The sequence below is a fragment of the Camelus dromedarius genome, chromosome 14, assembly GCF_036321535.1.
Source record: "Camelus dromedarius isolate mCamDro1 chromosome 14, mCamDro1.pat, whole genome shotgun sequence".
Classification (NCBI taxonomy): domain Eukaryota; kingdom Metazoa; phylum Chordata; class Mammalia; order Artiodactyla; family Camelidae; genus Camelus; species Camelus dromedarius.
The window spans coordinates 17632344-17658125 of record NC_087449.1 but is presented as its reverse complement, the minus strand read 5'-3'; the positions used below and the strand labels follow the sequence as shown (position 1 = coordinate 17658125).

Here is a 25782-nt window from a genome sequence, read left to right as displayed (position 1 = left end):
AGAAAAAAAAAAAAATCTAATTTCACCATGATTTACAATTCCTAGTTGATTTGATCACCTGACTCGGCTAATCTCCAGCCTCACCTTAAACCCTCTCTCTCCTCCCCTTTCCTCGGTTGGTTCCAGTCCCACTGATGGCGGTTTTAGAACGCACCCCATTCTTTCCTGCCACAAGCCTTTACAGATGCTGCTCTCACTACTCCACTGCCTGGCACAGCAGCCTCCCTTCCTTCAACTTCGAGGCTTGGTTTAAAAGAGAACATCTTGAAGATGCCTTATTATTGTATTCATAGTCTTTAGTTAATGTGTAATTGTCTCCCTCTTCACCTATATCTCTCCCAACAAGAACGTAAACTCTTTGAGGGTGGCAGCTGTATTTTTCCCTCTTACACCTACATACTCAGTGGTTAGCAAACTGTCTGACATGTAAGTGCTCAATAGATGATTTTTGAAGAAAAAAGGTGTAAAATAGTTATTCAGAACATAACCTTTCTATAAGGAGTTAGGGATTTTTTACTTAAGCTATCTATTTTTGCAAAACACGTTTAAGACGGACTGACTGCTTCAAATCCTGAATGTATTTGTACTACGATACAAATTAAAGAGTCTCTCTGTTTTGTTTGTTTGTCTTTTAACACATGAGAAACATCCGAGACAAATGTATCCTGGAAGTAAGACTTGTTGATCACTACAGACAGCCCAAACTAGAGGAAACAGTCAAGAGCTGGCTAAGAAGAGCTGTTAGTTTTCTCATTTGTTACCTGCACATCACTTCTCAGTCAGCTACTCTCTGTTTACATGTGTCTGAAAATTTTTAAAGTGCCAGCTAAGACTTTATTTGAAAGGTCAACATTCCTTTATACTTACCACATTTTAATAAACCCATCTGTAGGTTAACTGTATACTTTAGATTTATATATTAAATGAATAACAATGCTTGTACCACTTTCCACAAAATCATTTAAATGTCCCCCTAAAACCATCCAGCCTCTACTGAGTCAAACACAGAGTTGAGAAGCCATTTTCTCTTTACAGATGTGTGCTCAGAATCCATAATTATTCCTGGTCATGTCACAAAAGGAAAAACAGAACATACTTCCATGAAATACTCAGTTGTAATCAACTCCACCGAGAGTCTTGCTTTGAGAATTCTCTCCTCCTCTGCAGCTGGCTCTTTTGTCCTGTAATTGAACTGAATTTTCTCCTCGCCCCATTCCTTCCAGACAGCTTCTCATTTGAGGGCTTTGAAGATGTATTACACTAATATATCGTCAGAATGACAATGCTATGATGATGCACGGGTATAATACATCTTCAGAGCTTCAGCCCTGTCCAGAAACAATACGGCTGCTACTGGATTAAATTCAAACCTAATGCAAAAGGAAACATTAAAAAAAAAAAATGGCCAAGACGGAAGGTGGGGAAAAAAAGAAAACTAAACTAAATAAAACGTTATTTTAATGAGCTCCATTATCCTGTAAACTTTGAAGACACATTTTCAAGACTTTAGTATAGCCTATTATTAATGTGTAAATTTATGCAAGAGTATACTCTATAAATATCTGAGGATTACAGTGAAACATAGCTTTAGACAAAGAATACACGATAAATCTAGTTTTCAGAGCCTCAGCCTCTCAGACAAAGTTTATGAAGTTCACATGAAGTAAGGGTTGCATGTTGTCTCTTTTGTGAGTCTGCAAAGTAAGTCCCTCAAAACTTTATGAGACATTTGCATTACACATTTCACTACGGGATTTCATGAAGGTCAAACCTCTTCCCTTAGGACAAAATTCCCTTTGTAACATTTCCATAGAAGGTGAAAGCACTTCTTCTGATAGAAAATATTTCATAACATTTTTGGAAAATAGGCTAAAATTGGGTTGCACAGTAAACTAGGATTAGAGAATTTATAGATAGTAATAATAATAATAATAATAAGACAGAAATACTGGGCACCATTATTTAAGGTTTCCTGGTCACAGTACCCTTATCTCCTTCACCTTGGCTTTGTTAGGCCAGTAATTATGTGGAAGGCTCCGACAGACTTGCTCCTTCGTTGTGAAGGCAAGCCTTTCGGAATCTACAGCCGTGTGAAAGACTCTTTTCGTTCGTTCTTTATTTTCACAGATTTCTTTTTTCCTGCAGCACAGAATGCACCTAAAGGAAACAAATAAAGCGCTCCTCCAATACACGGGGCTTCTTGTCCTCCTCTCCCATCACCCACTGTTTATTAGAATCCGAATACATAATTCAGATGTGTTTCTCAAAGTCATTCTGGTAGTTGTTCAGTAAACAATCCCTCTTCTACTTTCTATGAAAGAAAAAAAAAACCCTAAATAAAAACAACATCTCACTAGTTTAGAAATGTGATCATTACAATGCATTTATCTGATTTTTAATCACAGTACTTATTTCCATTTTTTATTATCTATCTTCAAGCAACTTTTAAAATGAACAGTCAAAGAAAATTTAATGATAATAGCTAAGAATTTGCAGCTCTTAATTTTGTCTGAGTATTCTTTTAAACACGTTATCTGTAACATCTCCTTTATATAACAGCCCTGTGGTATCATCATCATCATCTCCATTTGCAGATTAAGAAACTAAGGCGCAGAGGGTTTAAGAAGTTTGCCCAGGTTAATATACACAGTGAGTGGCAGGGTGAGTAGAGGCTTGAAATTTAGTAGTTCAAGTACTGTATCAAGTACTATAGTGGTTCAAGTGCTGATCCTGGATCTATTATATCAGCATTAGGAGGGCTGCACATCTACGTAAGTTGCTTTTTTATGTTTTTAACTGTAAAGCAGCTTTCCATTTAGCTTTATGGAACCATAGTCATTACTGTATCTAGAAATTGCAAGAGGTAGATTTTCTCTTAAAAGGAACCACGTTGGGGAGTTTGTGATATTTTTGAAAACTGGAGTATTATCCTGTTTTATTGGATCAGAATAATCATGTTCGTTTTGTTTTATTCTCCTATCTATTGCTGTTGACTTAATGATTTATGAAAGCCCTGTAATTTCTTATGCAGTAAAATAATTATACAAATCGGTAAAAAAAAAGCATTATGCTATATTGCCTTTTTTAATAGGAGTTTGATAATTATACAAAATACCATTAGCTTTTCCTATAACCTCTTTGGGAAATGATCTATTCTTAAAAGTTATAAATAAAATTAATTATTAGTCACATAATTTTAAAACATTAGTCAGTTTATGTAAGTTTATTAATCATGAAAAGACTTCATAGTATTACAAAATATGGTGTCATTTAACAGATATGTATCGAACACCTACTGTGTAGCTGTATTTGCCTGAATCATGAATCTTAGAAAGTATACAAAAAATGAAAGGAATAAAAAGTATTTATGATACTTTTATTTATCTATTATCCAAAATTATTAAAATCATTCTGTTTTCCCAGTAGTGATGATTATTCCCAATTATAGTCAAGTTAATAAAAAATAATATAACTTTAAAATAAGCTGGAGTATAATTAAAATTCAATAGCAATATATTATTTTTGAATAAAGAAAAATGGATATAATACTATTTTACACTAGAGGTCATAACTCTTAATAACAATTTATTGCAAGCCAACCATGTGCTTATCTATAATTGTCAAGGGCACACTGGGTCTTGATTTAAAAAAAAACATTATTAACATATTTTTACTTACATATATTTTAATATTAATCTAGGAATAGCATGAAAGTTTTAATAGGCTTTGTTTGTGTAAAAATTTAGTCTTGATGAACATGATCTTACATTTATAGGGAAGTTAAACCAAGATGTATCTTCACTGACTGCCAGGGTTTAAATGAAAATCATGCTCCTTTACTTAGGAATGTGGTACATGAAGTTATAATACCACTTCACATTCAACCACTTAACATATATTAACCTAACATGTGTTAAAACAGTGCCTCCGACATGTTACTTGCTTAATAAATAATATAAATATTAGTTAGATATATTTTATACTTTCACAGTACCTACTGGTGCTCTTTCTGAATACTTATAGGATCTATTTCAATATTTTTAATGCAATTTTTACCCATGGAGTCCCACTTCAGAATGAATTAGCATGAAATTTACAACCAAAGTAAAAGCTGCATTTTCTAAGATGATAACCTTTAAACAAGCCCCTAACTTATTTAGACATCACCATTTATACAATGCCTTTCTCTAACACATGTAACATGACATTGAAATCACTCAAAAAACAGACTAGAAAAATTTAATTTCTAAAATACAAGCAATCTAATGCCAACCATTTCCCTAAATTCAGTCCACTAAGGGGAGACATAATCTAGAGTGGTATTATTATTTTTTTTTCCTAATGCCACTGCTCTATCAGAAAATCAAGTTTCATTAAAAAAAAATCTTTTATAAAATGCTTTGAAATGCTTGGTGGGTTCCTATTTTCTGTTTTATATGAGTAAGCACTTTCCTCTGAGAATAATGGAGTATTTTTTATATTGATTCCTCATATCATTAGGGTCACTGTTTAGCCTTATATTTGTCTTAAAATACTGAAAATTTTCTTGCTTTCTGTATTCAAAAAGCAATCATTAACAGTCCTGAATATGAATAATTCCGAATGGCCCATAAGCAACTGGATGGAAGTAGAGGGGACTTTGAAAAAAGAAAAATGAAAGTTAAAATTATAAAGAAAACTCTGAGAACAAAGAGGCCATTTTAACGGTATATATAAATTATTGGTGTGCAGTCTTACAGTAAGAGTTTAACCTGCCGTCATTATGTAGATTCATACATTAATAATTATCCATTATGGAAAGTCACAAAAGCTCCACATAGAGCACACCTCGACAAGGGAGCTAGAACCATAGCTTGTAATCTGAAGATCAGGTATTGTTGAAATGTCATCAGCATAAATTGCTGGTTTTACTGGATTTTTCTTCCTAACATTAAAGAGCAAAGTGCAGTGTCAGGATTGCAAACCTGAAAAGAGACTCTTAAAGAATTACAGTGTTTTGGCAATAGGCTGCCAGCTTGCAAGGAGCACACACACAGCCTCTTCATCTCCTCACCAGTGCTGTTGGCCCACTACTCCTTTCAAAGAAGACTTTGTTCCACAAAAAGGGAGTGACAACAGAACCGAGAGCACTAAGAGAAAGTAGTATTTTCTAGTTAGTACGTGTCATGACTTGAACTATTTTCATAATTATTTTAAACAACAGATTTCAGCAGTGCGTGTGGATTTTAGACAAGAATTTTCATTTTTTTAGTCTATTACTTCTGGCAATTAGTAATGAACAATTTGTATCTTAAGATTTAATTTAATTCTCTTTAAACAGTAGGAGAGGTGAGAGGTTGAGTGTGCTAAATCTGTAGGTTATGCAGCTGGGAACCAAAATGTAAAACCCAAACCTCTTTTCAAATATCTAACACAGGGGTCAGCAACTTTTTTCTTAAAGGACCAGAGAGTAAATGGTTTAGGTTTTGTGGGCCACATGGTTTCTATTGCAACTACTCAACTCTACCTTTGCAGTATGAAAGTAGCCATGGACAGTATGTAAGGTTGTGAGTGTGTCTGTTCCAAAAACAACAACAACAACAACAACAACAACAACAATTTCATTTACAAAAATAGATGGTAAGTTGCCATCCAGTATTGCTGAACAATGGTCTATTGAGTCCTTGACCTTGTTCACTTGGTTTATGCTGAAACAGATCTCATTTAAAAGTCTTAAAGTTTTTAAAAGTTCTTAGATTGGAAAAAAAATGTGTTGTATTCCTGATAAACAGTTTATGTTATTTAACTTATAGCTGAGGTAAACCCACAGCAATATTTATAGAAAGCATAGAAAATACTACCTTTTTATTTTTTGAAGTTTCTGTCCTTTGATCTGCATGATTTCCAAATAATGCCTGATGGCCATTTTAAGGGTACTTGAGTGTTAAATAATGAATGACCTGTTTTATTAAACTCAATATTCTATCCCAAGTAAAATATCCTTTAAGAATGAAGGCAAAATCAAGGCATTCTCAGATAAAGACTACTAAAAGAAGTTGTCTCTGGTGGACATCCCATCATAGAATGGCTAGACAAAGTTTCTAAATAGAAATGAAGGAAACTTAGGACCTAAGGAGGGAGGGAGGAATAATGGTATAATAAAAAGATATAGAAATACAAAATACTTTCCTTCTCTCAAGTTTTCTAATATACAGTTGACAAGTGAAAGAAAAGCTATTCATATGTCTGATGTAGTTCTCATGTTGTAGAAAACATATTTAAAATAAGTATATTAGAAAAGTGAGAGAGTAAATATAAGTAAGGTTTCTATACCTCACTGGAACTAGTAAAATGTGAATACCCTCAGACTATGATGTTATATATATATATGATGTAATGCACAGAGAAAGTACCAACAAAATCTATGCCAAGAGACACACTCAGAAACATGATGGATAAAACACAGTGGAATTCTAAAAGGTGCTCAAGTAGCACACAGGCAAGAAAAAGAAAACAGAGTAACAAACAAGCAAAAAAGGGAACAAACAGAAAACAAAAGAAAAAAATATCAGAAATAAGTCCTAATGAATAACTAATTAAATTAAATGTAAGTGGTCTAGATACACCAATCAAAATACAGACGTTGTCAGAGTGGATATAAACATGACATCTATGTTCTGTCTGCAAAAGACTCATTTAAAATATAACAACATATGTGGGTTGAAAGTAAATGGATAGAAAAAAAATTATTCACAGCAGCTTTATTTGTTATAGCCAAAAACTGGAAACAACCAAAATACTGTGTAATATGTTTATGGTTAAAAATTATGATACATTCCTATCACAAAATATTACTCAGCAATGAAAAGGAACAGGCTATTGAGATATGTTACAACTCAGATAACAACCCTCAAGAACGAAAGGCCAATTTCAAAAGGTCACACACTGAATTATTTTAATTACATAAGATTCTATAAATGATAAAATTAAAGAGAGGGGAAACAGATTAGTCACTGTCAGGGCCAGGGATGGTGGATGGTGAAGCAGTAGATGGGATAGCATCAAATAAAGCTTTGTGCTGAGAGAATTGTTCTGTATCTTGATTGTGGTGGTGTCTCCACAAACCAACTCATGTAGTATAAAATGGTGTGGAACTACACACACGGAGTCCACTAATGTCCATTCCTAGTTCTGATGTCATACTACAGTTACCTCTGATGTAACCAACGGAAGAAACTAGGTGAAGAGTAAATGGGAGCTCTCTGCACTAACTTTGCAACTTCCTGTGAGTGTATAATTATTTCAAAGTAAAAAGTAGGGGGAAAAAAAACTTCACATCCATTTGGGGCAATTTATTTAAATAGTCTGAGTGCCATGTTCACCTGCACAATGAGGATAACAATGTCCAACTCATAGTTCAGCTTTTAGGCTTAAATGAGATGAGACAAGTATTCTCATCAAAAAGTAGGAATGAACTAGGAAACAGTGATTATGATCAATAGCAATGAATAATAAGTGAAAATTTGATAGAGGCTTTCAAAATGCATCTATATTTTTTATCTATAATATATGATTTTAAAATTTATCTCTTTAAGTTTCCCTATTTTTTTCTGACTGGATCTAAATATTAGTACAATGCTGTCTGAAAAGAATTTTATTTTGTCTTTCTATTCAAAATGAAATGTAAATTTGTCAATGTTCTCTAGAAGTTTAACTTAAGTTTTGGCATCATGATATCATGACATTTGAGAGCAGCAATGTGAATTGCTTTCAAGAGCTGTAAATAGGTCCCTCAATTTCAGAAACAGAAATGCAGATTCCATTTGGTCAAACATTCGAACACATCTTAGTTGTAAATTAATAGCTAATATTACGGAATATTTGCTATAAGTCATGAACTTTGTTCAGTCCTGTATACTATTCCATTTAATCCTCATAACAATTCTTTAAATTGAGTACAATTAGTATCACCATTTATATCTGAAATTCAAAGAAGTTGACAGTTTTATCTAAGGTCTTATAGTTTGTAAGAGGAAGAGCTGGGTCTCAAAACCAATTCTGACTAACATCAAAGTTCACAATCTTACTTACTTTGCTATACTGCACCATCGGATGCTTAAGACTTTGCTGGTGGGAATAAAGGGGCTCATATACCTTATATTAGGGATTTTGAGAGAACCTGGAAATTTTCTAAGTAGATAAGGAACTAGTCATATATTAGTTAAAGCAACAGGATTTCTTTTAAATAAAAACGTATGAATGTATCTAAATTTCTAATGATAGAACAATTATCTCCTTATATTTCCATGCTATAAATAGTTTTTACTATTAACTCTATAAGTACCTTTTTTATACAGATCAGATTCCAGACCCTGTTCCAGGCCTGCTGTTAGATAAAATCAAACAACATACAATCTATCCCTTGCATTGAATTTATTTAAGGTTTTGTGGTTAATAGAACATCATAGAAAATAGCCTAGACCTCTGAGTTTCTGATAATTTTACTCTAAGGCAGATCAACAGAGTTACATGTTTTAAATCAACATGTAGCATTCCTAACCCCGTGTGTACTGCATCTAATCACTTGAAGTAGAGTGAAATGGTTGATTCCAGAGCTGGGGCAAGAAAGACAAAAGGTGAGGGTGAGTCTGGCATATTCTGTCATGCCAGAAAGTATGAAAGTACTTAAAAAAATACGATGAGGGCATATCCAAAGGACACAGAAGTCAGAAATGAAATGACACCCTCTGATCAAATCAAGGAATATTTGAGCATCAAAATAATTAAGGATAATAATGAATTACAAACAATTTTAAAAAGTTGAGAATCAATGAGCACCTGCCATAATAAATGGATAAATAACCAAACAGAAAAATAACAAATAAGGAAAAGTGAAGTTCTTGTTTATAGCAGAAAGCCAAATGCTAACTGGTAAAACTAGAAGGATTGTTGAAGCTAAAAAAAAAAATCATCGTTTTGTAATCATCAGAGTAAAGCCTGTTTCACAGAAAAATCAGTGACAATGCCAAATCTAAGGGGAAGGTTGATAAGTAGCAGGTATTTACATGTTACAGTTTTAAAACTCTCTGTACTGCTTATTGGTAGCATGGGGAAGGAAAAATAGAAGGTACAATGCAGAAATCAGACAAAACCTTGATGAGGGAGTGAAAATTAACATCACAAATGATGGACAGATGAATATCCTGTGCCTCTGGATATCATTCCCTGAGAAGCTATGACTTTACTTATTTAATCCCAGATGGGCATAACTACAATCTAATCATGAGTCAAACCCAAAATGAGAAATACTCTATTTTTCAAAAAGGATTACACGCATTGTTGAAAAATGTCAAGGAAGATTAAGCAGACTAAGGAATTAGTCCCCAGACTAAAGTGACGTGGCAAGTAAATACAATATTTAGATTCTGTACTAGAGGGAAAGTAATTCTCTAAAGGACGAATCAGCTGACAAAATCAGAATATGTACAGTAATGGGATGGGATAAAAGTATAATACTGATCTTGAGGGGGAGGGACAGATCAGGAGTTTGGGATTTGCAGATACTAAATACTTATATATTAAATAGATAAACAACAAGGTCCTACTGTATAGCACTGGGAACTATATTCAATATCTTGTAATAATCTATAATGAAAAAGAATAGGAAAAATAATATATATATGTATAACCAAATCATTATGCTGTACACTAGAAACTAACAACATTGTAAATCAAATAGACTTCAATAAAAAGTATAATGCCAACATTAAATGTACAAAAGTTGAAAATGCACTGTGGTTAGGCAAGAGAATGTCCTTCAGAATTGCACACTGAAATAACAAGGGAGAAAAGGGTCTGATGTATGCAGTTGTTTGATAAAGTAATTCAATAAAAAGTATATACATTCCTGCATACTCTACACACAGCAAGTGTTGAAGCAAATGGGAAAAATAATGCATGAAACTGAGTAAAGGACAGAGACTGTACTTTGTATTATTTCTCTATGAATTGTTTGTAGTAATTTTTACTATAAATTTGAAATCAATTCCTACATATAGAATAGAAAATATAGAAAGAATCATTCATTTAAGTAACTCTAAGGAAGCTCATATAGCCAGAAACTTCTCAGGAAAGACAATTTGGAGGAAAGTACACTGAGTTGTTTGAACTAAGTGGAATGGCAACTCCAATCTATTCAGGTGATGTTTGTGGTGTGGTTGAACCCACAACCTAACTTTTCTGTAGATTAGGAAGAAGCTCTGTGGAGCTACTTTCCTGTTTTATTTTTTTAATTGATCTTGAAAACAGACTAGACCATGAATGAGTCAGCAAGTACTACCAAAAGTTAAAAAAAAAAAAAAAAAAAAAAAGAAAAGAAAAGAAAGGAAAAGAAACAAATCACGCATGTACAAAAACTAGCCATTGCTTCTAATCCTGACAGGGAGCTCATCTCTATCTGTTTTTAACACTAAACATTGTTTGTATGGTGATCATTTTGAGACACATTTTCTTTTGTGATGTAGAAAAAGAAAAGAGGAGACTATACAAAATACTGATTTTCTTAGGTAAAATACAGACAGATTAATGACGTTTATAATTTTGCTTTCAGATATAAATATATGTCGAAGAAAGGTAATAGAATTATCAGACATGTTACCTGAAGCAGAAACTCCACATTGCTGAACATCTGAATATAGACCATTAACCAAATTATAATTTGCAATTATCGGAAGCATTTATAAAAATATCAGCCATGTCTAGCTATTCATTGGATAATAGTTAATATTTATGCTAACTTTACTCATTTGCTCTGTATGGTAGGATCAGAAAAACAAATCTATGCACAGTTTAACTTATAAACCCAATCTGTCTTCTTCCAGCTTCATGATGTTATCCATTATCATTATTCTAATAACTTCACTAACCAGCATTCATGGTATTTAATTAAACTAAAATGTAACCAAGCACTTAAAAAAGAAGAATATGCATAATAACAAGCACTGCAAAGCAGGAGAATTGAATCCAAATTATTAATCTTAAATTATATGAAGATGGAGATTATGTGCTTCATTCTTATAAAAATTATATTGCCATATCAGATTTAAATCCCTGGAAAGATGATTAAAAAACAGCCTTACATTTGCATACCACCTTATACTTTTTAAAGCACACTTGTGCTTACTATCTTTTTTGAGTCTCACAATAGCCAGGGATTTTTATCATTCTTTTTTGAAAAGTAGGGAACTGGCTGAGGGTGACAGAGGCTAAGAGATCACACTAGGACTCGATGAACTGATGAATAAGGAAGTTGAGATCGGAGCACATATATCCTAATTTCTAGTCTTGGGTTTGTCTCACTTACATCCCATGGAGAGTCCTGCCACGAATTCAGTGCTCACATACCAGTTTTATGATTCTGTAGCCACTCCAGAGAGTCAAATCTTGGAAGTCAAGAGCACACTCGTACTTCAGAAATATTATAGGAGCCATAATGCATATTATGTAAGTGTATATGGCTGTTCTATTGATTTTGTCTCACATTAATAGTAATACTAAGTGTATGATGTGAGTAAGTCTCATTAGACCTACTGCATACATGAGGAAACAGAAAGACACTTAGGGATAAATGATATTAAAGAAAGCATTAGCAGATAAAATAGATGTTGTAAGGGTACTCTTTCTTCGCCTACATAAAATGTGCCTTTCTGATTTCCTTGAAAGTGACTTCCTCATACAAGCCTTGCTAGAGTTATTTCCACCAAAAAAAAAAAAAAAAATACGGTGAATGAAAATCAAATTTTGTTTATCCGAAATGTGGTGGGGTCCTAGTCATTAAAAGTACCGCCCTCACTTCCTGGTGCATTTAAAGCTGTACAGTTCCAATATTTAAATTTTACACACGTCGACGATTTGGTTAGAGTGGTGGCCGTGAAAACAGATCTGTTTTGTTGATGATCAGCCCCAACTTCCTAAAGTTGACTTGATCTCTTTAGGAGGATGTACACTGTACCAGAAGCCTCAGAAACCGATAAGCATGTTATACCCCTTAATTTCACCTAGCTATACGGTCTTGTACACATTTCTTAAAATCTTGGGTTTTTACATCCCTCATCAGTCCAAACTTAATTCTAACTGCTAAATCCCTGATTCTGAACTGCAGTTTGAAATTAGACCCAGCAACCTCATAATTTGTGTAATTTCATTCTCCCCTGATTACCTCAGCGGCTCATGCTGGCCTATTAACATGTGAACTCCGATTGAATAAAAGCCTTACATATTTAAATGAAGATATTTCTCTTGTGATATTTCCATTTGAGCCTTTTGTCTGTTGATTTGTGATTATCCAGCACACTACAGTGAAAATAACCTTGCCTAGGAATCCAGAGACCTAGCTTCTCCTCTGGGCTCTGACAAAAAATGTTCATTTAACTTTTTGTGAACTACATGTATTTAGGTATAAAGAATAAGTATAAAAATATGCATCTTGCCTACCTCATGAAAAAGATACAAAAATTAGTTGACTCTTAAATTCTGAGCAAGTGAGGTTACAGGAGGATACTGAACAGCACGAACAACACTGATATATTTCTGCTTTACCTGATGGGGAGATGTGCCGCCAAGAAATGGAAGGCTCTGGTTTCCCAGTGGCCAAACAAGTAAGGGTGACATTGGTTCCTTCATTGATGGTCATATCACTTGAGATGTCATATATCTTCGGAGGAACTGAAATGGCAAAACATGCAGTGGTCAGAAATAAAAAGATATAAAAGTCTGTTGAACTGCATATGATTAACTTCATGACATCATGCAATAAAACTATGGTGGTGAAATGTACTTATGGTCCATGGGCATCACCGAAAAGATTCTCTAGATCCTCAGGACTCTCAGGACTTCTTTTGTTTGTTGATTGGCTTTAATTTTCTCTAATATTTAGATAATATTTCAGGATAAATTAAATATTTAATAATAAAAGTTTGATAATTGTGTAAATTAAATTTTATTGTGATATTTTCTATTAAGTAAACCAGAATATAGCCATCTGTCTGTTCCATCCATGTATCTTCACTATAATGGTGATTCTGTTGAAATGGCTGAAAAAAAAATGGCAATCTGAAAGAAACTTAAAATAGCAGAACACTTATGCCTATATGCTGATTTAAGAGCTAAGCAAGGTAAAAAGAAAACATGTCCAGAATTGGGATGTAAGATCTCAGGGTCACAAATTTTAAGGGCTGTGAAAGATGTGTTCAATACGGGTTTTCTTGTCAGTAATGGATGGAATCCACTGATTGAAACAGATCTCTTTACTTTGAAATTTCTTAGAACCTTTGTTATGACCTTTTGCTCTGTAAATTTCTGAGGGTGAAAGGGAAAATATGGTGTTGTATGTGTGTGTTTCTGATGTATTAGGCTACAGACACTTTCATCGCAGAGCATTTGATGGAACGAGTGATCATGAAATATATTTTGGATGTTTGGATGTAAATGTTGGATAGGAAAATACCTAAATTAACTTCCAGGATGAAAATGTCTGTATTTTTTCAAGTAGCAAATGGACTCATTTAATCCTTATATGGTATGGATATGAATTCTGTGTCCTCTACTGGCTAGCTGTGTTATCCAGGGCAAGTGCCTTCTATCTCAGCCTCAGGTCTTCATCTGAAAGCTGGAGATAATAATAGTACAAACCCTGTATAGCTGCTGTGAGGATTAAATAAGTCAACATATGTTAAAGGGCTTAGAAAAGTTCCTGGCATCATTGTTAGCTCTTATTATTAGAACACATCATATGTGGTGTTTGAATTTAATCTCACTACTGCTCTTTCCCATGCCTTGAAATTGCTCTCAGAACGTCACCACTTCGGTGGTATGTATGACTAGCCTGTGCGTAAGTTTTGGTTTACTATATCAAAACTTATAGTATGTTGAATTTTCAGGTCAATGCTGAATAAATGGCAATTCGACACATTGATAATTATTAGAAAAATATGCTTTTTTTAGTAGAACTCTTCTAATTGTTCCATTCCTAGAGTTTCTTTTTGCAAGAGATACATTTTCACAGTTATTTTAAAAACCAGTTACTAAAATCAGTCATAAGGATAAATTAAATTACCCATACTTTGAATATCATCTTTGATTTTTTTTAATGAAACCAAAACTCCACTGCAAGAAAACATAGGATGATTTGAGTATAAACATGAAGTATTCAATTATACATAACTGTGATATAACTGAAGAAAAGGCTTATTCCTAAAGGATATACTATTGTAACTGTTTCCAAATGACACACTTTAATTGGTATTTAAAATGTATTATCATTAAACTCTTCAGTGAGCTCTTCTCAGGCAAATAATAATAATAATAATAAAAAAAAATTCCAAACAGGAGATTCTTTTCAGCCTAGCTGAAACAGAAGAGAAATAAAGACATTAAAATACCCTGGGAAGAAAGTAGAGACAAACATACTTGACTTACTGGTGAACTGGAGAGTTAATAAATCAAACTTACAACATTAAATAAAGATATCATTTGATGTGGATATAGGGATAGGTTTGATATAGTAAATTATGAAATACATGTGTACATTGTATGTATGTGTGTATATGTGTACATATATATAGACATATGCACACAGATACATATATAACAGTGTCTACTGTTTAAAAAAGGGAAGTTATATAATACTTTCCTTCTTTATGTAGAAAATAGTACACAGCGATCATTCTAGTTTGGCTAGCTTATTTATACATTTCAAACATAACTGATTCAACTTTGGAGAGGTATATATATTTAAGAGAAATGAAGTGGCATAAAACCATACATTCTAGCCTCTAAATTAAATTACTTTGTCAATTCTATCTGATCTAAAAATAGTTCCATCTTTACACATCTACTTGTATTTAAAGTGGTAAACATGAGTGCTAAACTAATAGTTAAGCACCATATTTGATTTCACAGAGAAACAGCCAAGTCCCTCAGCAATAAACTTAGATTTGATATTTCACTATGGGAAATTGTGTGGTGGGGGGAAGACTGTTGAATTCCAGGTGTGACATGTCATCTCAGTGGTTTCAATCACTTCCAGGGGCCTCATAATTCAGGATATGCTACAGGAAGGAAACATCTGGAAAGAGGATGCTAGTAAGGGAAAGTCCCTCTGGCAAGGCTCTTCTCAGAACGCATCACCTGTTGGCAGCAGGTGCTGTGCGTGGAGAGGGCCGGTGAAATCCTTCACCCGCACTGTACCTTGTGGAGGCAAAAACAGGTGTTGCTTTGCTGAATATTCAATCATTACATATTCAGCTCAATAATTCAAACTTGTACTGAGTATTATGGAGGGAATAATTCTAGACTCACAGGAAATGCAAAAAATTCAAAACATAATCCTTGTCCTCAAGGAACTTAAAATTAAAAGAGGGAGGCAGTAAGTAACTCAGAGAAGACAAATATTTCCCACAGTTTCCTTTCCCATTTTACATACACCCAATAGGTATGCTTTCTGGGTTCAAATCATCAGAGATTAATTTTCTGTTGGTTTCTTCTAAGGTGAACCATGTAGGATAGTTTATGTATAAACTTATTTGTCGTGATGCTATTTATAATAGAGAACAAATATTAATGACCTCAGTGTAAGACAACAGAAATGGAGATACTGTTAACTGCCTCCAGAAAAAGGTGTGGTACTGGGGAAGGGTTTGGGATGATCCTAGGGAACATTAGGTTAGGATATAAAAGAAGAAAAAAGTGATGCTTCTACCCTGGATGGCAGGAGCAGGGAACAATGGTAGTGTCTCACGTGTACAAATGTGTACAAATGGTGCATGCACACCAGGGGAAGAACGCCACTGAACTTTCTGAATGACAAAGCAGCGTGTCTTATGGAATGTCCAATGCTCTATGCATTTGCATAGAAAAACAGGAAAATGAGGAAAGTTACAATAACCTACTGTTTCAGGTGTCTGTTTCATTTCTATATATCTTATTTCAAACTCCTTCAACTTTTTTATTTATAAATTTAACTTAAATTGTTTAAAAAGAAGTAACTGTATTCAATCAATTCAACAACTTTCAAGTCACAAAATATGGATTTTAATGAGTATTTTGGATTGTTGTGCTCATTATTTAAGTATTTATGACCTAGAGAACAGTAATAAAGGAATAAGTTATTCATCTAAATGTAAACTTTTTTTAATTCACGGGAAATAATTATTAAAATATCATCATCATCATGACATTGTAAATAAAACCGATGAAGGGTAGAGTTCTAGATTTCATACCAGACCACAGAATGTCTCTCTCCTAATAGGACTCTAACTGGGGATATACATGACTTTACACCTGTGTTCATAATTAGCTGTTGATCATCACCAGGTAGAGAGATTGAAGAACACTGGAAACTTTTTAAACAGTAGTGTTGGAAGTGGATTTAAAGGTTGTGTTGGAGTGAAAATTATTTTAAGTCCCATATACATACAAAGGAATCACTCTTGGACCTTCAAATTAATCATGTATTTTGCCTGCAGTTACTCACAGGACTCAAATTCAACAACTACTTAGTACTCTGTCCACGACTCCCAAGCGGTGATGGCATGGTGAGGGGATGATGCATATTTAGATGTATTTATAGATTTAGCTTCACTAAAGGGAATCAAATCTCTTCCTGGTTTCACTTTCACCAAAAATTATGCAATCTGACTCGCCCCACTTGCCTTCTCCCTTCACAGCCGTCTATCGCAGTGTCCTCGGGCAGGGTATGGAGCAGTACCAGTACTGAAAATCCCAGAATACATAACCAAACCAGATACTAGTGATTTCCATACAGCCAACCAGTGGGGATGATTCCCAACCATTTGCACCATGATGTGCAAAGGAGCTGGTGAGTGTCCTCAGGGTTGCCTTTTTTTTTTTTTTTTTTCACTTGTGCATAATTTCTGATCTATATAAATAAAACAAGTTTTTTGTTTGTTTAATGAGCAGCCTTTACAGATTTACCTTACATGTCTTCCAACATTTCATCTTGTAGTGTAGAACATAATCATTAAAAATTGGAGAAGTCAACATAAGGGTGACAAATCTGTATGTCATAGGAATCACATGAGCACATTTTTTTATTTTAAATTAAAAGTCTAGGCAGATGTTATTCAGAAATAATAAATGAAATAGAGTTCACACTTATACTAAGTTGCATGAGACGTGAGTTTGGGTCACACACAACACGGAAAATCCTTAAAGTATGTATTTAATGGCTATTTTAACTGTAAATAAATGCAAGGCACAGACTATTTGGATCTGGGAAGTTGTATTGGCTCACTAGAATCAATTAAATGCCCCATCAAGTTCTTAAGCTGTAAGAGCCCATGAAAGACAACAGTACATACAAATCCATTTGGAGGGCTTCTTTAGGCTGCCAGGGATAAAAGGTAGATGATGTATGTATTTAATCTAGCCCACAAACACTCAAAGATTATTGAAAAGTATCAGTTGAGTACTTATCATAACCACAATATTCTGAGCACAAAAATCACCTGCTTCTTTACGGTGCAAAAATCATAGCAGTGTTTTATAAAAGCAAGTGTGCTGAGTGTCTTCCCATTCGGTCTCTGAAGCTATAGGCTTATTACTAAAACTCTTTAGAGGTTTTCGTATATCTAACTAAATTATGCATACATACACTCCCCAGACCTGTTCTTCAAGCATGCTCACTAGGTCAAACTCAAAATAAAAATAAAAGCGATTTCATCTCTTTGGTGTCCTGCTTGACTCGCTTCTCCACAGTGACCTCAAAATCTCACCGCGAAGAGGAAACTTTGAAATGCGAATTTCTGAGGGAATGTTAAAAGGTTAAATATCATCTGAAAGCATTGTGTCACTGATGGCTTTGATTATCTTAAGGTAAGATAGGTTTTTTTGGGTGTGTGTCTTGTTGAAATCGTTTACACCCACGACACTCTGTCCTTTCTCACTCCCTCTCCTCTTGCAGTTTTTTCGTTACAGTGTTGTTTGCAATCTATCACTGTCATGCGTGATTATTTCCTTACCTGTGTATTACTTGTCTTCTCCTCATAGAACCATGTTTATTTTATTTAACAGCCTATTACAGGCACCTAGAAAAGAGCCTGACGCATATGAGATATACAACAATATTTGTTTTCTTACTGTGCAGAGCTAAAATTTGTTTGGTTTCATAATGATGATTTCCCATAGAACTTCATACCAGTGCTAGGATGATATAATATAAATTCTGAGAATATAGTGCAAATGTAATTATAGTGCCAAGGGTCCTTGTGACTTTTTTGAAGGATTCTCTGAAACTCAGGATTCAATATTTCTTTTAACTCATTTAAAAGCATGGAGTTGTCCTATTACATTGCCTACTATATAGCTTTTGCCATACAAACCTAGAAAAATAATTGAACAATAATCATATAAATTTATTTTCAACAGAATAGGCTGTCACATTTTAGGCAGTACTATGTATGTTGGTTAGCGTAATTTTTTTTTTTTTAACTGGCAAAGCTATGTAAATTTAAGGTCAAAAGTATTTGACTCTAAGAGTGTGTACATATTATTTCTGCTTCCCTCTCCACTCTAGAGACTTGGAGTCTGGGTTAGTTCGAAGAAACGACATCCCTGAAGATTTTCCAAACTGCTTGAGTCAACAAGCTAGACATAACTATAAATCTTAGGAGAATTGGCTTTTTTTGCACTCCCCTATCTGGTAATGCCTGGCAATATCAAAAGAACAGCCTTCCTTTTCGGATGCTGGATGCTGGCACTCCCTCCCTGCCTTGGCCAGCCCCCAGAAAGTGGAAGCCGATACGTCACGTAACAAATCTCCCGGAAAAGGTGCTGCTCTCAAGCTGAGAGGAGAAATTGTTTCATGTTTTTGTTTGTTTGGTTTTTTCCCCTAAATTGGCTTGCTTGTGGGTACTTGATAGCTTTCTGGCCTGCACCTAACTAGCAACATTGTTTTCTCCAGCTCACAGACTATAAACTGACTTTTTTACAGTTTATGGCATTTCAGAGATTTCTATGGCTTCTCCCCACATCCCATCACTCAGATAGTGATAGGAGGAAAAAAAAAAATAGCTAAATGTGACTTGTAAATGCAAACTTGCCAACTTTGTGAATGACCTTCTGATGGAATAGGCCAGAACTTCTTTTGTGGGCTAAGAACATTTGAAAAAAATGGATCTTTCAGACTTCGGTTCAAACTTTGAATCATGTTGCTTAACTTAGTGTTTTTCCCGTTTTAGAAAACCTATGTATAATTTTTTCTCAATCTACTGTGTCCTTCAGGGGTCAGCTATATAAAATGGTAGAACAGGCAGTGACCTATTTTAATCCATCCATCCACCCATCCATCTATTCATCTATTCATTCAACAAATATTTATTTGAGCACCAACTTGATTTAGGGAGACTAATCTAAAGAGGTCCATGTCTAAAGGGTTAGAAAGACCTAACATTATTAATTATAATACAGAATCATAAATCCTACAAAGTGGATTCTGTACTGAAAGGTGTTTGGGGAACACAGAGCAGTAAATCTACCTCTGCCTATGGAGACAGAATCGGAGGGGAAATTGATGTTAGATAAGACTTTATGAAACAGATGACATTTGAGTAGAATTTGATGGTTAAACACAGCAGTTTCCTGCACCCTGATAATCATCAGATAACCTGAGGAGTTTTTTATAACCCTGGGGAATGAGGGGAGCGACTCGGGAGATCCTAGACCTACAGGTGTAGAGTGAGCTCCAAAACCTAGATTTTGGTAACTGATTTACAAGACACTAGAAAGACCTCTCCATAAACTTGTCTCCCCTGTTTATCTAAAATCTCCAATCTAGTTAAAGAGGCCTTCTTCACATCCTCAGAGCAGTTATTTGCCTTCAAGAGTCTAATAGGAAAATGTAACTGTCCCTAGAAGAGATGCTGCCTTAATAGCTTGCCTTTATTTTCATACTTGCTGAGAGCAGCATGAGAGTGGACTCCACGCTGGAGGTAGAAAGATGCCATGGGCAGCTTTTCCCCACCATTTTATTTTCCCTTGGCGAAATCCAGAATTGTTCTGTGCGGCAGTGATCAAGATAAACAGCAATGGAGAGAAGAAAGTAAGCATCTGAGAGTGATAAACCCCACAGGATATGGAGTTGTAGGAAAAAAAAAAAGTGGAAATGGCTTCCATCTCTCCTTTTTCTCCATCCTTGCTTGATTGCTTAATACATGGATCACACATCAAGTAGGATGAAAGAAAGCAAGCAGTCTCTAAATTTTAATACAGATTTTCTTAGTGAAGAAAGGCACAAGTGTTTGCTAGGTAGATTTTCAGTGGCAAAAATATATACATCAAGAAAGCTTAGGATACATGAGAATTACATATAAAAATTAAAGGCTACTGGTTTAGAAAGAACAAGGTTTGGTAGCTTAACATTTATTGAATGATTTTAAAGCATTTGGTTGAAGGCAAGTTTCTCACCAGCTGAATAAACATTTTCTAAAGCAGAAATACAGCACTGTATACGAGAGTTTCAATATTTTGGATTGTAAAGATTTTTACTTTTGCTTCATTTTGGCTAGAGGATCGAGGGCCAGCCTCTACACATGAGTGTTTATACACCAGAGTTCAAATCCCTGCCTGGACCTCAGGCTAGCTTCAGCTTCTCTTACTTGGATGGTGCAAAGATATAAAATACTGCTTAAAATCAGGACCGTAATAGCAGCTGCCCCCCCCCCCCCCCCCCAGGCAGCAGCAGCAGCAGCAGGAACGCTGGAGAAGACTGACAGCAGTGCTTTATATCACCAGGAATCTACAATGCCTTGGTAATTCACCCTTCTCCCTAGCAGAAATAGCTACAAAATACACAGGAAGAACATCGCAACTAACACCTAAGAGCTCACAAATGTAGGTACCCATATCTAGTGGGCAGAATTCTTAAGAAACCAACTCTATCTCTTTGAAACCTTCAGTGATGGTAACATTTTATTAAGAATTAATAATGAGCTTTTTCCTGGAAACAATTTGGCCATATATTTTAAGAACTTAAAAAAATCCAAGCCTGTGAGCCAATGATTTCCCTTCCAGGAATTTATCTTAAGGAAAGCAGGTACCTCCTTTCGTATAATGACTATTCCCATAAACCTCGTGGTCAGCCTCCCCTGTTCTGTTTGAAATTCTGCCAGCAAATGCCGTCTGGAATGGCCCGGTTGAACTTTTCTTGCCTCATCTTTGGCAGTGAACTATTCTCCACATAAACCAGAGGAAACAGCCCAGCTGTGTCATGCTAGAACCCAGCTGCCTTCTTTGCAAACATTTCCCAGAGTTAAACGCTTGCTTTAGCATTTTTTGAAACACAAGAGAGTCCAATGTCTACCCTTGGACTCATAGAGTTATATTGTAACACCTGGCTCCAGATTTCACGAGGTAAGCCTGTTCCGGTTCAATATGAGTTCTCCTTGTGAGGTTCAGCTTTCTATAAATGTGTTTTAGCAGATTTTTATAGGTAAAGCCTGCTATGATGTTTTTGTATTTGCAGAGAAGATGTGTCATTTCAGTGCAATCAGAAAAATAACGGTTTCTCTGAAGTACTCTGATTTCTTTGTTGTTTGTACATAATATGTATTTTCCTAACTTTGAAGGTAGTATACACTTACTGAAAAGAACGTGGAAAATAAATAAAGAATGAGGAAGAAAACCCCCAAATTACCTACTAGGTTGAAACATCTAAAATTGCCTTTTGTAGGTCAAAAACAAATGGACAAGTATACATTGTGAGTGTTAGGTCTGGTGAAGAGCACCAGTCTAAAGAAGGCAGCTACTACTGACAATTTCTATTTAGAAATGGAAGTCCAGGTTGACAGATTTTTAGGTATGAACTATTCTATTATTTTGTACCATACAAATTCTTTAAAATGTCTGTGGATACCCTAGTATCAACTCAAAGGTTACCATTCTGGGAATTAGAAATATTTGCAATTTACTGACAACACTTGATCATGACACGCTGGGATATTGTCAAAATATAAAAATCTACATGATCTATGAAAGCAAACAGTGCCCGTAGGTTTATGTTTGTACAAAATCCTCACTATGGCTGCAAGCCCTGGGTGGTCTCGATGCAGTCACGGTGTCACAAAGTGCCATCTCTGCCTTTCGTCCTGGCAAGCCCTCAGCATGTTCATTTGCCTTGAAAGACCCATTTTCACATTACATTGCTTGGTTTCTCATAAAAGCCGTGCGTTATCACAGTAATGTGTGATGGCTCACTGGTCTTGGAAAGGCCATGATGACATCTCCAGAGTGAAGTGACTAGAGTCCTGCTTTAGGAAGTATTCTAAGAACAGGTCTTATTCAGAAATTTAAATAATAAAATTACAATTCACATTAATATTTTACATTTTAAAATCATCATGTTTCTTTATCCGCTTTTCTCAAAGAAGATGCTTTATTTATGCTTTTTAAATGTAAAAACCAAATGTTATTGCACAATTATATGCCAAGAGATCTCAGTGCAATCCTATGGTTACATGCACAGATTCTCTGTAAAATTGGATTAAAAGGTAATTTGCCATGTTGCTGGCCCCTAGATCATTAGTCACAGTGTCCTAAGTGCATTCTCTTATAATTCAATATCAAAGAAATCGCTTTTATGGCATTAAGTATATTATATTCAAAATTGTATAAATTATTGAAATACTCTGCCTACTGCCAAGATATAAGACAGTTCACATGGAAAAAGTTCCATTTTAAATTATTCATTGGAAAAAAGTCAGTCTCTTGCCAGAAACTGTCTTATACTGGGGCTAGCTTTTGGAACTTACATTTAAATACAAATCACAAGAACTCTGAAAATTCCAGATACTCATGAATCCCTTGGCTTTGAATAAGAGGGTATCTCTTTAACTCATTCATTTCCATCATTGGGTTGAATATTATAAATTGTCTTGTATCTAGGTGCTATTTTAGTGAGCACTTTCATTAGTAGGGAAAGTCTTCACAGGTAATTCCTGGTACGTCATAATAAAATAATATCAAAAATCCATATAATAATACTGAAATTTGCTGACTTAACTTTCAGTGTTTTTGAATAGACTACAGAAACTACATAACTCAGTAGTTATGCATATTATATACATATATTATAGTTATTATTTATGCGTGTGCAAATACGTAAGTTATATGCACATGTATATTATGAATATATGCATGTATGTATATTTGTTTTATAGTTGATATATATTAGTTTGGATATGTGTGTGTGTGTGTATTTTGTAACAAATTATGTGTCTTTGCTAATGCTGGAATATGGTAGTAAAGGAGCAAATCTAATTATAAGAAAGCTACCTCTAAGGGTTTCTCGATACAGATTTATATATCATTCCTTTGGTTTGAAAATAATTACTCATCACTTGCTCTGAACCAGGGACTATGGTAGGAGTCAGTGATTTAAAATTTAATAAAATAGAATTGCCACTCTTCAATAGCTTACATATTACAAGAGGAAACAAACACTGAAGTGAATTAAAAATATAATCATATAAAGTTTTATGAGAAACGTATATATAAAACATTATGCACCTCTAAAGAGAAATCGCCCAACCCAGATGGAAGTGGAAGTGTGATGAGGGAGATAAAAGATACATGTGACACGTGTGGAGGCACAAGGCTGGGAGACGTCTGAACCCACTTGTAGGCATGTAGCATCATTGTGGGTGCAGTAGTTGATTGAAGCACTTGGCTGGTCACAGGTAGAATTATTTCCTCTTTTCACTTTCAAGCCATGAAAAAAAATTTTTTTCCCCTACTTATTTCTAGAGAACTCATATGAATGGAAGAACCACTTTATATTAATCTCTGAGTACTTTACAGGACCATACTTAGTACACGGTAGGTGCTCAGAAGGGGTTGAATAAGAATGTTTTAATCAAGTCTAAATGTTCCTTATTTAGAGAGTTAGTTTTTAGCACCCACATTAAAAAGTCATTCTCCCTCGTCTTACTTACTACATTCTAAGGAACAGAAATATTTTACCTTTTGAATTTAAAAAAAAAAATGTGAGTAAACTACTCCCTAGAGTATTAAGTAAGAAACACTGGCTTGTTTTAGCATCTCCAAGGTATGAGATGTATAGCGTATTTTCACATCATAGTTGAAAGAATCATGTAATCTTATTTTGATTTTCTAGATAATATCATATTGTATTTTTCAAGAAGTTGAAAATGCAGTCAAGACTGAAAAATGTAGTATTCTTTTGGGCATGTGTGTTCTATAACTACCTCTCCTACCTGCTGAACCTTCTTGAACACTCCAGTCTTATCACTTGGCAAATCCTCCCCCCAAAAAAAGCCAAATCCTCTCTTCTTTCTGCAAGTTGGAAAACTCAATCTACCCAATAAACATTAGCTCTATTGGTCTATATTTTTGCCTACACCGATTGTAACAATTTATTCTTTTTTCACAACTGCTACCATACTGGAAGAGCAGAAAGCATGTCTAAATTTTTGGTCTGAAGATTTAAATAAATGAAGGGGAAGGTTTAGCCATGTCAAAATAACTAAATTAATCATTTTAACTAGCTTAATAGTTAGAGGGAATTTCATGAAGACATTGAGCTTATACAGATCTCAAGAGTCATTTGACAGTTTAAGCAATAGACTGGAGAAGTGTAGACAAGGAGCTCACACAGTCAGGAAGAAGCCTATCTGGTTGCCACCACAGCCAGTGGTGGTGGTTGGATTCTTGTAAGTATGAAGAGAGAACGTTAGAGGAGGGCCATAGGGATCTGTGTCTGGCTTTTTTCTTTCCTGAATTTTAAACACCTTGGAGACATGTTGATTGATAAAACCATTTCATGTGTTGTTACAGTCACTACAATTTAAGAGTGGCACACTGAGAAGTTTTTTAACAATCAGAGGTTGGTTAAAACAGCAGAGTGCCCAGACACAGTACCAAGTAAACAACAGCTGAAGGAGCTAGGGGTGTTTACATAAAGATAAGGAATGAAAAGCAGGAACATTTTTGAATTGACTTGATTTATTCTAGGTTGTTCTAGTGGACAGAATAATGATAGGTTTCAGGTCATTATAGTGAAGTAGCCTAAACAAGAGTGTCCTCATAGGGGAAGGGTATAGCTCAACTGGTAGAGCACATGCTTAGCATGCAAGAGGTCCTGGGTTCAATCCCCAGTACCTCCACTGAAACTAGCAAATAAAAATAAATAAACCTATTTACCCTCCGCCACCACAAACAAACAAAGAGTGTCCTCACAATGAAAGACATTGCTTATGAGAATGTAAATTCCTTGTCATCAAAAGATTCTCAGACAATATGGAAGACCTGCAGGATTAGCCAAGGGATTAGTACCCTGGGTGAGGATTTGGGTCAAAGATGCTCCGAGGGATTTTTCTACTGCTGTGTTCTTTTACTCTTTGCTGCACTGTACACGTGCACATGAGGAAGCAAACCCAAGTTAAATACCATGAACACGTTAACGGGCCTGGGTAAATGGTTATTTACTAGGTTTCCTCTGAGTGCTTAAAACAAAACAGGACCAAATAAATTCTTGCTGAATTCCAGGAATGCAAAGAATAGTTGCATATTATCTTTGTAGGAGAAAAAGAGACTATTCTGTGCTATCTGAAAACTCCATTGACTGATTTTATATTTGCCTTTCCCATCATAATATGAATATTACATCAAGTGTTTATACCTAAGCAAATTTTTGTGAGTTTGTGTGCAGTAACAGCATATGCATCCAGATCAATGTGTTAGTATAAACAGATGGAAATACGCTTTTCAGTT

At 34.8% G+C, this 25782-nt stretch overlaps 1 protein-coding gene across 3 annotated transcripts in view; it reads right to left on the bottom strand.

The window, feature by feature from the left end:
* NEGR1 (neuronal growth regulator 1) overlaps positions 1-25782 on the bottom strand; it is a 778258-nt gene that overhangs the window by 321214 nt on the left and 431262 nt on the right. For all 3 annotated transcript variants that reach the window (XM_064493454.1, XM_010989034.3, XM_010989031.3), the window contains exon 3: positions 12577-12702. In XM_064493454.1, coding sequence (XP_064349524.1) covers positions 12577-12702 — 126 coding nt within the window. The remainder of the gene's footprint in view (positions 1-12576; positions 12703-25782) is intronic.